This window comes from Martes martes (assembly GCF_963455335.1).
Source record: "Martes martes genome assembly, chromosome: 8".
In the NCBI taxonomy this organism is placed as follows: Eukaryota; Metazoa; Chordata; class Mammalia; order Carnivora; family Mustelidae; genus Martes; species Martes martes.
In genome coordinates this window covers 236,914-251,551 of record NC_137895.1, presented here as the reverse complement: position 1 = coordinate 251,551, position 14,638 = coordinate 236,914, and the positions used below count along the sequence as shown (strand labels likewise).

General features: G+C 57.5%; 2 protein-coding genes across 3 annotated transcripts; both read right to left on the bottom strand.

Moving 5' to 3' along the window:
* Nucleotides 1-4: 4 nt before the first annotated feature.
* Nucleotides 5-1,773, bottom strand: SCO2 (synthesis of cytochrome C oxidase 2). The gene is given in 3 exon segments (XM_080812283.1): nucleotides 5-161; nucleotides 163-970; nucleotides 1,640-1,773. Coding segments are annotated over 2 exon segments (813 nt in total). The 5' UTR covers nucleotides 958-970; nucleotides 1,640-1,773; the 3' UTR covers nucleotides 5-143.
* Nucleotides 1,774-5,767: 3,994 nt separating this feature from the next.
* Nucleotides 5,768-7,948, bottom strand: CIMAP1B (ciliary microtubule associated protein 1B). 2 transcript variants are annotated; one of them, XM_080812159.1, is made up of 7 exons: nucleotides 7,847-7,948; nucleotides 7,329-7,475; nucleotides 6,949-7,152; nucleotides 6,576-6,680; nucleotides 6,299-6,420; nucleotides 6,023-6,163; nucleotides 5,768-5,902 (listed from the first exon to the last, which is right to left on the bottom strand). In XM_080812159.1, the coding sequence occupies exons 2-7, from the start codon at nucleotides 7,435-7,437 to the stop codon at nucleotides 5,822-5,824; spliced, it is 762 nt and encodes a 253-aa protein (XP_080668285.1). In that variant the 5' UTR covers nucleotides 7,438-7,475; nucleotides 7,847-7,948; the 3' UTR covers nucleotides 5,768-5,821. The 2 variants fall into 2 exon arrangements, with proteins under 2 accessions (XP_080668285.1, XP_080668286.1); XM_080812160.1 differs by having other exon boundaries at nucleotides 7,329-7,489; nucleotides 7,847-7,941.
* Between the last annotated feature and the right edge of the window lie 6,690 nt (nucleotides 7,949-14,638).

Below are 14,638 nucleotides of genomic sequence, written 5' to 3'. Positions count from 1 at the left end.
CCCTTAAAGGAACTTAAACTCCTGCTCTGTGCAGGGAAAGGGCTGCCTGTGCCCTAACCCCTCGGCAAGTGACCAGGTCCTGAGCCCTTTCTGCCTTGGCCTCCTGGGACAGATGACAGGCACACAGCTTCATCACACCCTCTTTAATGACCTGGCTCAGTGTAGGACACTGCGGAAGGCAGCCATGTGGCGCCGGACACTGTCCGCGATCTGCTGTGCGGATTTGGCCCGGCCATAGTAGTCTGTGAAGAGGCCATCGGGGCTGAGCAGGTAGATGGCGATGGAGTGATCCACGATGTAATCCTGGTCCTCGTCCTTAGGGCCAGCGCTGTAGTACACGCGGTAGCTGCGGGTCACCTGGGCTACCTGCTCAGCGGAACCAGTCAGGCCCAGCAGCCGCGGGTGGAAGTCCTGCACGTAACGGGCCATGGCTGCGGCGGTGTCCCGTTCAGGGTCCACGGTGATGAAGACAGGCTGCACGGGGGGCAGGCCAGGCTCGGCCTCCAGCTGCTCAACCACCTGCACCAGCTTCTCCAGCTCGTCTGGGCAGATGTCGGGGCAGTGAGTGAACCCAAAGTACAGCAGTACCCACTGACCCCGGAAGTCGGCCTTGCAGCGAGCCTGTCCGCGGTGGTCTAGCAGGCTGAAGTCGCCCTGGCCCACGGCTGCCTGGCGCAGGGCCTCTGTCCGCTGTTGCTGCCTCCGCTGCTCCTTCTCAGCCCTCGCAGCCAGCCAGGCCCCGCCCAACCCAGCCCCAAACAAAGCAGTGATCAGCAGCCTGGTCCGAAACCTAGGGCCCTGGGGCTGGCTCTGCCTGCTCTGCTCTCCAGGGGCCTGCACTGACAGGCGCCGGTACCCCACGTGTAGGACCTTGTCTCCCCGGGGCCAGAGAAGGCCTGGGGGCTTGAGCCGAGAGAGCCTGTGCCAAGCCTTGGGTGCCGAAACCAGCAGCAGCATGGGCCTGATGATCCTGGAAGAGAGCACAGGGGTCAGGAACCTGTAGTGGCCTCAGCCCTGAGTCAACCCCCCGTGGCTCTGGGGAGACTTGCCACTGTCTGACGGACCAAGCCCACAGTCGAGTGCACTGCCCCTGCTCCTTAGTGCTCCACAGAGCATAGAAGTGCTACAGGTAAAGCACAGCCCCAGCTTAGGTGTCCCCCAGTGCCCATGCCTGTGACGCCTGTCCTCCCTCGCTGAGCCCCGGTTCTGCGCCCGCCGCTCTGTGTGGCCTGGGAGGCACTCCTGCACCTCGCCGTCTCAGGTGACTGAAAGCGTTCCAAGTGCATGCCTTGCCTGAGTTCCTGAGCATGTGCGCCTGTTTGCAATAAATCCCCATTTCTTGAAAGGAGGCGGGTGAGTCTGGTTTCAGCCTCCAAGGACGGACTCCTCCAGCCCTCCTGCGGCCTGCCCACCCCGCGCTCAGCAGCGACCCTGCGCACCCACACCAGTCCGCCCACAGGGCGTCCCTTCCACGTGCAGCTTTCCTGGTGCTCTCACCCGGGGGAGAAGCGAGGTCTCGACTTGGCACAAGCCTACCCTCTTCGCAGCCGGGATCCGACACCGAATTCGGTGTGCTCCCTGCCTTTCTCGCAGGAACCCTGGAAAGTCTGCGAGGTGGACATCTAGGACTCCCCCTCACCTGTTCAGCTGCTGAAAAGACCCTCCGGGGGATTCCTGTGCGTCTGGTCTCGGCCACGGCCGGTGGCTTGAGCGCGGGGCTGGACGACCTTCCGCACGTCCCACGGGCTCTGCCCGCCAGCTTCCTCCTCTACGTAACGCACTCTAAGCTGTGCCCGGGATGTGTCCGGCAAGCGAAGGCGGCCTCTGGATACTTCCTGGGCCCCTCCTCCTGGGCGCCCTCCGGGACGCGCAGCTGTCTTGTCGAGCGGGAAGTTCAGAAAGCGGACACCGGCAGGGGCCACGCACCGGCCACGACCCAGGCTCTCTGGGACCTGGCGTCTGTATCGCGAGTCAGGGGACAGTCCCGCCCTCTGCGAGGTAGTCGCCGCCGCGGGGTCGACCACGAAGCACAGTCGGGGTCCCCAAGCTCCTGCGCTACCGGCACGCTCGCCACCAGCGCGCATGCGTCAAGGGCCTGGCGCAGGCGCAGGCGGGCGCGAGGTGCCCCCTCCCCCCCGCCCCGTGCGCGTGCGCAAAAGGTGGCCGGTGCCGCCTGAGGCCAAGTGCAGAACAAGGCGGGGCTTCATCCCCGGCCCCGCCCCTCCCAGCTCCCTGCGGCTGCGGCCGCCCTTCTCTCGGAAGCTTCGGGGCTCGCGCCCTTCCAGCCCCTCTCCCGCCGCCCGCGCGCCGGGCACGGACCCGGCTTCGCGCCCTCCCGCCTTACTGCTGTGTGTCGGTCGGCGCAGGGCTCGCGGTCCGAGGGCACGACGTCCCCTGCAGGCCACCGGGCGCCAGGAGGGGCGGGGATCGGCGCCCACCGCCGCCGGAGCGGATCCCCGGCGCGGCTGCCCCCGGACAATCTCCGCGGAGCCCGCCTCAGGCGTCGCGGCGGGGGACCAGGGAGGCCCTGGGGGAGGGCGGGAGGGCCTGGGGCCCGGGGCGGGGGGCAGAATCCGGGACTCAGCAAGGAGAGTGGCCAGGGCCAGGGGTCGGGAAGGAAAGGGCATGGCAACCCAGAGAAGGGAAGGGGCCGGGTTTGGTGGGGAGGGACGGAGGTCTCCCGGGGCCCTCCGTCCGCGGGCGCGTGGAACTCCTCTTGCTCCCGGGCGCGAGGGTCCCGGAGTGTGGGTCTCGGGCCAGGCCCAGGTCCAGGCTCTGCGCCCGAGCTTCCGCTTGGAGCGGTCCTGGGGCTGAGCGGTCGTCCAGGCCCCGAAGGGCAGTGGGACCTAACTGCCGGAGTTAGGAAGGAGCGCTTGAGCTCGCATCAGGAGACCCACCCAGGCAGGCCACACAGTGTCCAGGAGGCGCAGGTGCTCACCAGCGCTCTTGCCAGCTCCTGGGCGTGGCTAGGGAATACTTGCCGCTCCAAACTTCAGGTCCACCACCAGAGCGGATGGGGTCTCCGCCATTTTTGTTTTTATTTTTTTAAGTTATCATCCATTTGATAGGGAGAGAGGAAACAGAAGCAGGGCGAGTGGGAGAGGGAGATGCAGGCGCCGCCCCCACCCCCCAGCAGGGAGCCCGACGTGGGGCTTGATCTCGGGACCCAGGGGCCTGAGCCACCCGGGCTCCCTTCTCCACCATCTTCTGACGGAGGATGTAGGCTGTGGGGGAAGGCAGAGGGGGCTGGAGGTGGTAAGGAGCCTGGAGCTTCCTGGGAGATGTGGGGAATGCTGACTCTTGGGTCAGTTATGAAGAGTTAAGGACCCTAAACATTGAGGACCAAGTTCCCTATGGAGGGGGAGCCTCAGTCAGGTCACTTTCTTGATTTGGTGGTCAGGCATCTTGATTTGGTTTTTAAAATAATCTCTACACTCAATATGGGGCTTGAAATCACCACCCGGATATCAAGAGTTGCATGCTCTGTCAACTGAGCCAGCCAGGGGCCCCAGCGGTTAGGCTTCTTGTGATGACGCAACACCGACCCTGGGGTTGGTTCAGATCACCTGTTTAGGGGGAGGTCCCATGGTCCCCTGTTGGGAATCTGGACTTTGTGCGGTCAGAGGTCAGGCGTCTTTAATACGCAGGAGGTAGACCCAGAGCCTGGGGGCAGGCTACCTGGAATGACTAGCCAGCTGTTAACGGTGGCTGACACCTCTGGCTTCATACAGGAGTCCATCCACAGGAACCAGCCTCCTGTTGTGACCCACAGGACAGCAGCCCGCTCCCTCCAGCAGCCCTTATATTGGGCCAAACTCCCCTGCATCAAGAATCCCAGTGACCTTCAGTGACCCCTGCACTGATGCTGTCATCAGCAACCATGAAGAGTGTCCAAGACCATGACCAGAGACTTACCAACAACTCTGATAAGTCCTCATTAATGACTGGTTTGACCCATCAGGGATATTGACCAATATCCTATGGCCCATTAATGATTGATCATTGATTGATCAGTGATTTTGATGAAGTCCCTATTAGTGACCCCAATTGGAGTTTTTCTGAAAACCAAAGTTCAGTGATCATCAATGACCCATAAATAACTTTGATTGATATCCAACGCTGATGAAAGACCTATCAGTGATCCTTTAGAGATTCTGGCTCGTATTACTATCAATAACCTAGATCAGTGAGCAGTCAGCCCATCTGTACCTGCTCTGAGCTCTGGATGGCAGTGAATCCAGAAATGACTCCCGTTTATCCAAGTTGTGCCCCCCTCTTAACTCCAGACCACATCTGTTGGTCATTGGTACCTGCTGGGTAGTGGTGTTGAAGACACCTGCACAGCTACTCCCCTTACTTTCCCTGGTTAGGACTTCAGCTGGAGTTAACAGCTGTGGTGGATGTGCAGCTGGTGGAGAGGGAATGCAAAAGAAATTGTCCTGACTTGGTATGGGGAGTGATGAGGAGGATTATCCTGAGGGCTCAAGTCTGGGGAACCAAGGGAGAGGAGTACCCAGCTCTTGCTTTGGGAATCCTGACTGGGGTACCCAAGGAGCTGGATAACTTGGTCCTGTTATGGGGGCTGATGGGGAGGGGGAACCTAAGTTCTGTTCTGGGGCTGAGAAGCCTGGGGCGGGGGGTCTGCCTTTGGGGACTCTGTCTAGGCCAGGCTTGAAATTAGAAACTGCCTGTGGGTTGCTGACCTCTTTGAGGTCAGACGTTCTGGTCTGGAGAGGAGGCATCTTCTAACCTTGCAGTCCACAGGCAGCTAGGGCGGGTAAGAAGACTGGGCTGACCTTGTCGCCCACTCGCCCTGTGGAATAGTTCTCTGTGAGCTGCTGCCCAGACTTGGCCAGGGCCTGGGTCAGCGCCACTGTCTTCTCCAGACCCATGCCTTGCAGTGGCCCGGCCATTAGCATCGCCCCGAGGCATAGGATACTGTGGTGTAATCAACACGACGGGGGTGTTCCCAAAGCGGTGGGTTATCCTGGGGTCACTGACAGCGGTGGGGCCCCAGGGGCAGGCGGTCTCTGGGGCGGATCTTGGGGTCAGAGGCGTCCAGAATTTCCCGCGCACCAGGTGCGCGCCCTGCGCGCTCCCGTCCACAGCGCGCATCAACCCCCAGATGGCCCCCTAGTTGAGGCGGCCTGTCTCGTTCAGGCGGATCAGCTCCGGGAGTTGCCCGGGGTCTGGCGGGGGTGGGGGGGCCTGGAAGGCCCTGACTCCCTGTGGCCCCATCGCTCCGGGCCTGCGGGGTGCGAGACAGCGGGCACCTGCCGCCGTCCTGCGTCCGTGTCTCTGCGGCAGGTGCACTTGTCCCGACGGGATCCGGTTTCTCCCTTTCGTGTCCAACCCCCTGCCCCGTGTCTGTATTGCCCAAGTGCCTGTCTCCGTGTCTGGCTCCCACTTCTCGGCCTCCCAACTTGACCCCGGCCTGGACCTGTCCCGGACAGTGGCCGTCACCCGCCCTGCTTTAGATTCGCCCCGCCTGGCCCGGGGCCGCAGGAAGACGGCGGGTGGGCGGTGCCGCCTAGACAGGCGGGACTCTGGGCCAATGGCTGCCTGGGGGGGGGCGGGACGCCCCGGCTGTCGTCTGCCCCGGCCAATCACGAAGGCGCGCGGCCGCGAGACTTCCGGGACTTCCCAGGCCGGCGGGCGCGCGGCCGTCTGGGGCCCCGTGGGCACGAGCGTCCCGACGCGCGCGCGTCCCGACGCGCACGCTCCCCGCCCCGCGCGCCCGCCGCGAACACAGAGGGGCGGACACGCTGCTGGTTCGGGAAGCTTTAAGCAAACGTCTGTCGGGCCGCGCCCTCCCGGCCGGTCAGTCGTCCGCCTTGGTCGGGACCCGAGCCAGGTAGTCCGAGTGCCGGATCCCGAAGCTCCAGCCGCGGGGTTTCCGGGGCTGCGGGACCAGGAGACGTCGCTGACCCCGCGGGGCCAACCGTCCAGCCCCGCGCGGGGACCCCCGGGACCCTGACCCTCCTCCCCCGCCTCTGACCCTGGACCCGGGCTTCCAGACCACCTGGTCCACGTTGTAGGCTGCGGGCCCGGGATTCAGGGTGTTATCTTGGGGGAGCGAAGTCCGCGCCAGCATCGAGAACTGGGGGGCCCGAGACTTGTAGACCCCAGTGTTCACCGCGTGGTAGGCGCAGGGGCCCGGGGTCTGTGGGCGGGCGGCAGGGGCGCTGGGTCCGGCCTCCACTCCCCGCTGGCCACTGGCCCTCACCTCCTGCTTCGTGCCCCCTGTGGCCCGCCCCGCCCACCCCTCGCTACAGCCCCCCTGGCAGCCCCGCCCCACCTTGCTGAGGTCCTCGAAGAAACTGCCCACTGCGCTGCGGCCGTAGAGGGAGTAAGTTGGGGCCGAGGCTTTACCGATGACGCGCGGACCCAAGAGCGAGGGCACAGTGTAGGTGCCGGGGCCTGGGGAGGAGCCAGCGAGGGGTGGGTCTAGGGTCAGTCTTCGCGGACAGGCCGGGGTCTCTTCCGCCCCCCACCCCACCCCCCGCAGCCCGCAGAGCGGCCGCCGGTCGGGGTTGGGAAGGTCCGCGGGGCTGGAATGGGCCTTTGGGTCTCACCCGGTGTCTGCTGCTTCGCGAGGGTGCCCCAGTTTCGGGGAGCGATGGTGTGCCGAGGCGCGCTGGGGTACGTCGCGTTCCCGGCTCGTTCGGGGAAGTACCTGCCTGCGGGGCGGACCGGGGGTGTGGGCCGGAACCGGGTTGGGGGCGTGGTGGGGTCCCGGGTTGGGGGCCTGAGGTTAGGGTGACCCCGAGCCACGATTTGTCAGAGCCTGGTGGGGCTTGGAGTTCTTCCGAGATGCGGGTACGGGGGTACCGAGTTTGGAGTGGTGGGGTACGCGAGGGCGGCTCGGGGCTCAGGCGGGGGGTTCCCGGGTGGGCCTTTCTGGAGGCGGCGCGGCGTTGGGGAGACCGGGGCGCCAGGGGTCCTGACCCGGTCCGGGAGTGAGGAGGGGCGCTGCGTGGCGGGCGCGGCCGTAGATGGAGTAGGCGGGGGTGCCGTCGCGGCCGCGCACGGTTATGTGCGCAGGAACCAGGTGGCCGGGCCCCGGGCCGCAGGAAGTCTGCTGCGTGGGGAGGCGCGCGCCGAAGGAGAAGGCCGGGGCGCGGGGCCGCGACGGGTCGTGCAGGACGTAGCCTGCGGGAGCGTCCCAGCATCACTGTGGGGCCCCCGCCGCTCCCCGCCCTGCGCACAGCCCGCCGTCCCCGGAGAACACACCCCCCTCCTCGCCGCCCTGCAGCCCAGGCACGGCGCCCGCCTCCCGGCACAGACCTCGCTGGCCCCGTCTGTCTGCACCCGCCCGACGCCGGTACCGGTGTTCGGTGGCAGCATGTATTTGGGCCCCGGGCCTCTGTAGAGCGCTGCGATGGGGCCGCGGGGCCGGTGGGGCCGCCAAGGGCCGACCCAGACGTCCGAGCCCATAGCGCGCAGGGGTGGGGTGCGCTCACGGCCTGCGGTACCTGTGGGCAGAAGGCTGCGGCCCCGGCCTCTCCCCCACCGCTCCCGCAGAGCGCGCTTCTCCGCTCCAGCTTCCCGCGGTCCGGGGGCGGGGCCCATCCCGTGTCCCGGGAGCCGGGGAAACAAACGCGAGCTTTCCCGGCCCTGCTGGGGGCGGGGGGGGGGGGAGGCCTAGCTCTCACCCCGGCCCCCAGAACGAGTCCGGTAGGGCTGTGTGAGCGCGCAAGGTTTGGTCTCGATCCTGCGGGAAAGGAATTCCCTGGGGTTTTGGGGGGCCGGGATGTTTTAGGGGCATGGGGTCAAGGACACCAAGGTGAGGGGGCGGGGCCGGAACCCCGGTGCCCGGAGGGGGCCCCAAAGTTGATGCACTAACCTGTTTTTGTGGCTCCCCGCCGGGAAGGCAAGATGGGGTGCCTGGATTCCCACCCCTGCCCAGCCCAACTCCCGGACCCATTGTGTCCAGATCTCGCCTCCTGGCAACGGGGACTGTCCTCCCCTTACCCCAACCTGGCTCCGCCCAATCCCCCCCCCCCCCCCCGCACCCACTGTGAACCGGGCTTCTCAGAGCCCTTAGCACTCGCTGGAGCCCTGCAGGCGGGGCCTTGGACCGGAGTGCTGGTGCCACCCTTCCCCAGGCTTCAGTACACCCATTCCAGAAACGGACGGATCTGCAGGGGGAAAACGCCTATATATATATATATATATATATATTCATGTATATGAATTGTGAAATTTCATGTATATGAATTGTGAAATGCAATGAAATATATGAATATTTCTCGTATATGTGAGAAAAAATATATATGAGAATTAAGAAAAAAAGTAGTACAAACAGCAAGTTCAAGTGAATTGTTCCGTGTAGAGAGAGAACTTCGCTTTTAAGCCCACGGAATATTTGCAAAAATAATCTGGGCCATAAAACAAAACTGAAGACAAACATACAAATTGCATAAAGAGACGTAGGACACATATTTGATCAAACTCCAAAGTAATTCTTTTTAAAAAAGATTTTATTTATATATTTATTTATTTGAGGTGGGGGGGACTTGCTCGCTCGCAGATCTGTGAGCAGGGGGAGGGGCAGAGGGAGAGGGAGGGACAGAATCTCAGGCGGGCTCTGCCCTGAGCCTGGGGACGGAGGTGGGGCTCCATTCCCCCACCCCAGGATCATGGCTTGATCCAAACCAAGAGTCCCATGCTGAACCACTGAGCCTCCCAGGTGCCCCTAAAGTCCAAAATCTAAGCAAACAGCAAAATATTTTTTAAAAGATAAAAACATAAATACCAAGATATTAACAAGTTCTCTTAAAAAACAACCGATCAAAGAGAAAGTCAAATGTGAACTTGCACATTATATGTAAAACTCGCAAGGATAGATCCTCATATCCGGCTCTACAGGACCCAGCTAAAGCTGTGTTCGGAAGAAAACATATACCCTTCAACACATTACTGATGAAAAAAAATTTAAGTATGAAGAAACTTATTATTTATCTTAGAAACAGGAAAAAGAACAATCAAATAAACTAAAAGAACGTCCATTCTCTCGAGCTCTGCCGCTCGCCAGCCTGCTCCTGGAAGAGGAATGGGATGAGGAGTGCCCAGGGGTTTGTGGAAATTCTGGTCTTTGCCAAGGGAGCTCTGAGCCCAGTGCGGCAGGGAATGAGAACCAAGAATGGGCATTGCTGGGAGCACACGTCTGGGCCCTCCAAGGGGGCATTGTGTGTAGAGAATTTAAAAATAATACAGTGAGCCAGAGTTGGTCAGCTTTCTGTTATCCCGTGAGACCAGCAATTCTAAAGGGTCAGAGATAAAACACTCCTCCACAAATCTTTTGTTGGTCAAGTTTTAAATAATACTGTGGTTAGTGTTGAATTTTAGCAGGGTATAATGTTTCAAATTAGCATTTTTTTTATTACCCACCCTTTAGGAAGCATTGTATTCTGTATGGATATTAATTCAGATTCACTATAAGGTTTTCTTAGGAGCCTAAGTGCCTCATGGTTGGGCGTTGTGAATGGTTTTTAGAGCTTAAGGGGTAGTTAGTGTCTCCTCTCCCAGGGATAACTCATCTCTCTCTCTTTAAGCCTTAGGTTTGAGATGAACAATGATGCCAGAGTGACTGTAACAAGGGAGAAACAACTTCAGGTTTCTCACTTCTGTAATTCTGTGACCGTTTGGCGTTTTTATTTGTGTTTAAGATTTAAAAGCTGTAATAATTTTGTTTGGTTGGTGCAAACTTTATTTCATATGTGAAATATCTTACTAGAAATTGCTAATCTTAATTGCTTATCAAAGTAAAGAATGAGTCAGTAGTTATTGCTGATTGTTAGGGGATCGTTACTGAAAAGCATGTTGCAGAATAGCAGGGGTGTTGACCAAAGCTCCACGCTGGGATCAGATGCACCGGGTCTGTCTGCCTGGATGGGGGATCCATGGGGTGCGCTGTGCTATGGGCTCCTAGGGGCTCCTGGCAGCTTGGCCATCGAGGGTCAGCATTTTAGTGGGAGTTGGCACCTGGGCGGGCAGTCCCAGAGCTGGTGCCGGCCCCTGTGCCCCAGGACTCCGTCTGGACTCAGTCACCAGGTGGGGCAGCAGCTCTGACAGTCAGAGGAGGATGAGCTCCTGGAATGTGGGCAAAAAGCGAGGACTGCGGGCAGGACCGCATGCTGGAGCTAGTGGGCGGTGAGAGGACGTGGTTTTCCAGCCAATGAATGTTTTATTTCACTCCTCCCATGGAAGAAGCTTGATTTCTGCCCAAGACACAAGCACGGTGCGTCCTGCCCTAAGGAAAAAGCCAGCCTATGCAGAAAGCCACTGCCAGGAGCAGACGTCCCTGGACGCTCGTCCTGTTCCAGAATGGGCTTGTCTTTTGTTCACGGCTCCATGCCTGCCCCAGGCCAGCGGGGACAGGGCTTCCTGTACAAGGACGGCGTGAAGTCATGCGGTGCTCACACACTTAGGCCGGTCCTGCAGCTTTAAGACCCACTGTGACCAGGTACTATGAACGCCACTAAATAAATCTTCCTGCGTTTCCCCAAATGCTTCTTTAGGGTGAACTTCCTGTGTGGACTTGCAGGTTGCAGGGTCAAGGGAGTAGACGTTTCGTGATTCAGCCTGTGTTGCCTCATTGCCCTCCTCAGAGGTTCGGACCCTGAGGTTGCTGGTCAGTGAGGAGAGAGCCCAAGTCTCTTTTGGTCACTGTTTTGTCCTTAGTGGGTCATAAATATCTGGTGAATAAATAAATGAATTTACACTTTATTCAATGTATTATGAGTGTTTCTTTTTCTGTATACCCTAACCAGTGAAAGTTAAGAAGAGCCTTTTAAGTGATAATATCCAAATATGTTTATCGAGCATGTGTTATATGTTAGGCAGTATTCTGAGAATGAATTTGCTGGCATTTATTTAACCCTCACTGTGAAGCTCGGAATCAAGTATTATTATTTATTCCAGTCTCATGCATAAGGAAACTGAGACCTGAGGGCTACATGCGTAGAAGGTGAGATTCAAATCCAGACTATCTGGCTCTCACTCTAGACCCTTCATGAATCACAGAGCCTCTAAATCTTGGCCAGTCGCACATGAAAATAAGGCCTTATTTTGTTGAGATTTGCATTACATTGGTTCTTAGGATGAATGAACATAATTCATATATTTATTGGCAAACTGCCTGTTAATGTGTTTTTGTCAGTTTTTCTGTTTGTGTCTTCATATATTTCTTATTGACTTGTAAGACATTTAAAAAAAAAGATTTTATTGGGGGGGCACCCCGGGGGGGGACTCAGTTAAACGTCCAACTTCCGATTTTGTCTGAGTTCATGATCTCAGGCTCATGAGATCGAGCCCTGCGTGGGGCTCTGTGGTCAGAAGGGAGTCTGCTGGAGAGTCCCTCTCCTCCCCCCCACCCTCCCCTCTAAAATAAATAAATCATTAAAAACATTTTAAGTAATCTGTACACCCAGTGTGGGGCTCAAACTCATGGTCCTGAGATCAAGACTCACATGCTGTACTGACTGAGCCAGCCCGGCGTCCAGGATGACTTTGTTACATATGTTAAGTTTTGGGGGGCCATATGTTTTCCAGATTTGTTATTTTTCTTTCAGGTTTGTTGTTGGTAATTTTTAAAAGTTTTTTTTTAAGATTTTATTTATTTGACAGAGAGACAGAGATCACAAGTAGGCAGAGAGGCAGGCAGAGAGAGAAGGGGAAGCAGGCTCCCTGCCGAGCAGAGAGCCTGATGCGGGGCTCGATCAGGACCCTAAGATCACGACCTGAGCTGAGCCACCCAGGCGCCCCTGTTGTTGGTAATTTTTGTTGTACAGGAGAATGACGTGTTTCTACAGTTCCATACGTCAGACGTTTCTCTCCGGGCTTCTAGCTTTGTGGCACAAAGAGAGCACCATCGTCGTGTTTCCTTGAGTGTGCACACTCACACACACACTAACACAGCCCTATGATTTTAAATTCATCATTTGGAATTTATTCTGTGTGTAGAATGAAGGAGGAATATACTTGATTCTCCCCTCCTCCAGTACCATTTATCAAAAAAAAAAAAAAATCAATTCCCAGATTGTTTCTGGGCTCTACCTTCCTGCCGAGTCCCGCACCAATGCTGTAATGTTTTATTATGGCTTTCTGGCGCCTTTTGATTTCTGACAGGGCAAGTCCCTTCTCTTTAGCTTCCTTTCCAAAATTACTTGGATAATTTTAGGCACTTTTTTTCTGGGTGAATTTCTCAATCTGTTGAAATTGATTGGAATTGCATTGACCATGAACTTACTTTGGGGAGGGTGGGCTGGGCTATGGTTTTGAGTTTCCAGTTTCGGAACAGGTTGTATTTCTGTAGGTGTGGGTTGGGTCTGTTGTGATGGAGGGAGAGAGGGTGGTTGGAGGTACTATTTGGGAGGTAGAGCTGACCTGTGCTGGGAGTATATTGGTCATAAGAGATGAAGGGAAAGTGAAGGTTGTGCATTGCTTTTTGGCTCGATGGACCGAGCCGCGTGCCAGCCGTCACTCTATCTCCTTCCCACCCTGAACCCCACTGGTCTGCTCTACCCTGACCCTGGAGGGGCCCCACGCATGGCCTCCCTTTGGCTAGCAGGTGTGGTGCTGGGTTTTGTCCACAGAGGGTGCTGGACGGACACAACCGGGACTGGCCTAGAGAAGGGCCTTCATTCCATGGGCTGGGGTGCGGCGGGTTGGTGCAGTGGCCAGGGTCCGATGGCAGGAGGTGGGAGGCTGTCACCCGAGCAGCCCTACTAGGCTGCTTCCTGCTTGCCTCCTCTCAAGTTTCTCCACGGTGTGGTGGCTGCTGCTGTATGCCCCAGCTCAGACTCGCCCCCCTGGCCTGGCCACTTGGGGAAGCACACCCTGGTGGCCGGGCGCCAGGCTCTTCCGGGTCCGGCTCTTCGCTCCTTCAGCCCCGCGGGTGCGATGCGGAGCCTGGAGCAGCACGGGTGTTGGTCCACTTGTACGCTGATTTTTTTTCTTGATAAATACAGTACAGTATTGTAAATGTATTTTCTTTTTTTAAAAATATTTTTTAAAGATTTTATTTGTTTATTTGACAAAGAGCGATCACAAGCAGGCAGAGAGGCAGGCAGAGAGAGAGGGGGAAGCAGGCTCCCCGCCGAGCAGAGAGCCTGATGCGGGGCTCGATCCCAGGACCCTGAGATCACAACCCGAGCCGAAGGCAAGGGCCCTAACCCACTGAGCCACCCAGGCACCCTTTTTTAAAAAAAGATTTATTTATTCATTTTAGAGAGAGAGGGAGGGGCAGAGGGAGAGAAGCAGACTTCCCACTGAGTGCAGAGCTGGAAGTGGGGCTCGATCCCAGGACCCTGGGATCATGAGCCGAAGGCAGACACTCAATCGACTGAGCCACCCAGGCGCCTCCGTTACGATTTTCTTAATGACATCTCTAGCTGGATTGTGAGAACACAGTATATAATACATGTAACGCACAAGATACGTATCATCACCTGTTTATGTCGTCAGTAAGGCTTCCCTTCTGGTCAGCCGTAGGCTATTAATAGTTAAGTGTGGGGGAGTCAACAGTTATCTGTGGGTTTTTGACAGTGTGAGGAGGGCTCGGCTCCCCAACCCCTCCATGCTCAGGGGTCAGCCGTGGCAGTGACCGCCGTGCTCGCTCCCCTCGCAGCCCCTGGAGCTCTCTTCTGCCTCCTTTTCCTAGTTAACAATTTTTTTTTAACTTTTTAAATTAAAAAAATTTTAAAAAATACTTATTTATCAGAGAGAGAGAGAAGGAACACAAGTAGGGGGAGGGGCAGAGGCAGAGGGAGAAGCACCACCCCCTGAGCAGGAAAGCCCATTCGGGACTTGATCCCAGGACCCTGGGATCATGACCAGAGCCGAAGGCAGATGCTTAATGACTGAGCCCCCCAGTCGTCCCAACAATCCCTAAATATCTGTGTGTGTGTGTGTATTTGTTTTTCCCGGTTCACATTTCTGATCTGGGTTTTTACTCTTCGGAGGGGACCCGGATTCACAGGTGTGCATGCAGCTGTCATCTACTGAGGTGAAGATGGCGGTGAGCAGGGCAGTGTGATGTCTCAGGGTTCAGTGCAGAAAACAGAAGCCGTTGTGAAGCATTGAAGGCAGATGTGGATTTATTACAGGGAACACTGCAAGGCCGTCAGATGGGCTGGTGGTGTAGGCACTGTGAGGTGGCCCCTTGAGTCTGAGAGACTAGGATAGCTGGGATCGGGAGACCAGGAACCTGGGACCTTGATATTTGTCCCCTGACACTCCATCTCGGCAGCCCTGTCTGTGGTTCCCTCGTGGGGAGGTTTCAACGACGACTTGATGTAGGAAAGACGTTGGGGCTCAAAGCCAATGGCCAAGAAAGAATTCTTGAAACGTCTTTGGTGCGAGAAGGTGGTTTTTTTTTTTTTTAATATTTTATTTATTTGACAGAGATCACAAGCAGGCAGAGAGGCAGGCAGAGAGAGGGGGAAGCAGGCTCCCCGCCGAGCAGAGAGCCCGACGCCGGGCTCGATCCCAGGACCCTGAGACCATGACCTTAGCCGAAGGCAGAGGCTTAACCCACGGAGCCCCCCAGGCGCCCCTCCAAAGGCATTTTTATATGTTAAAGTAGGCTTACAGCAACCTGGGGAGGGGGGTCGGGCTAGGATTGCCTCTTGCC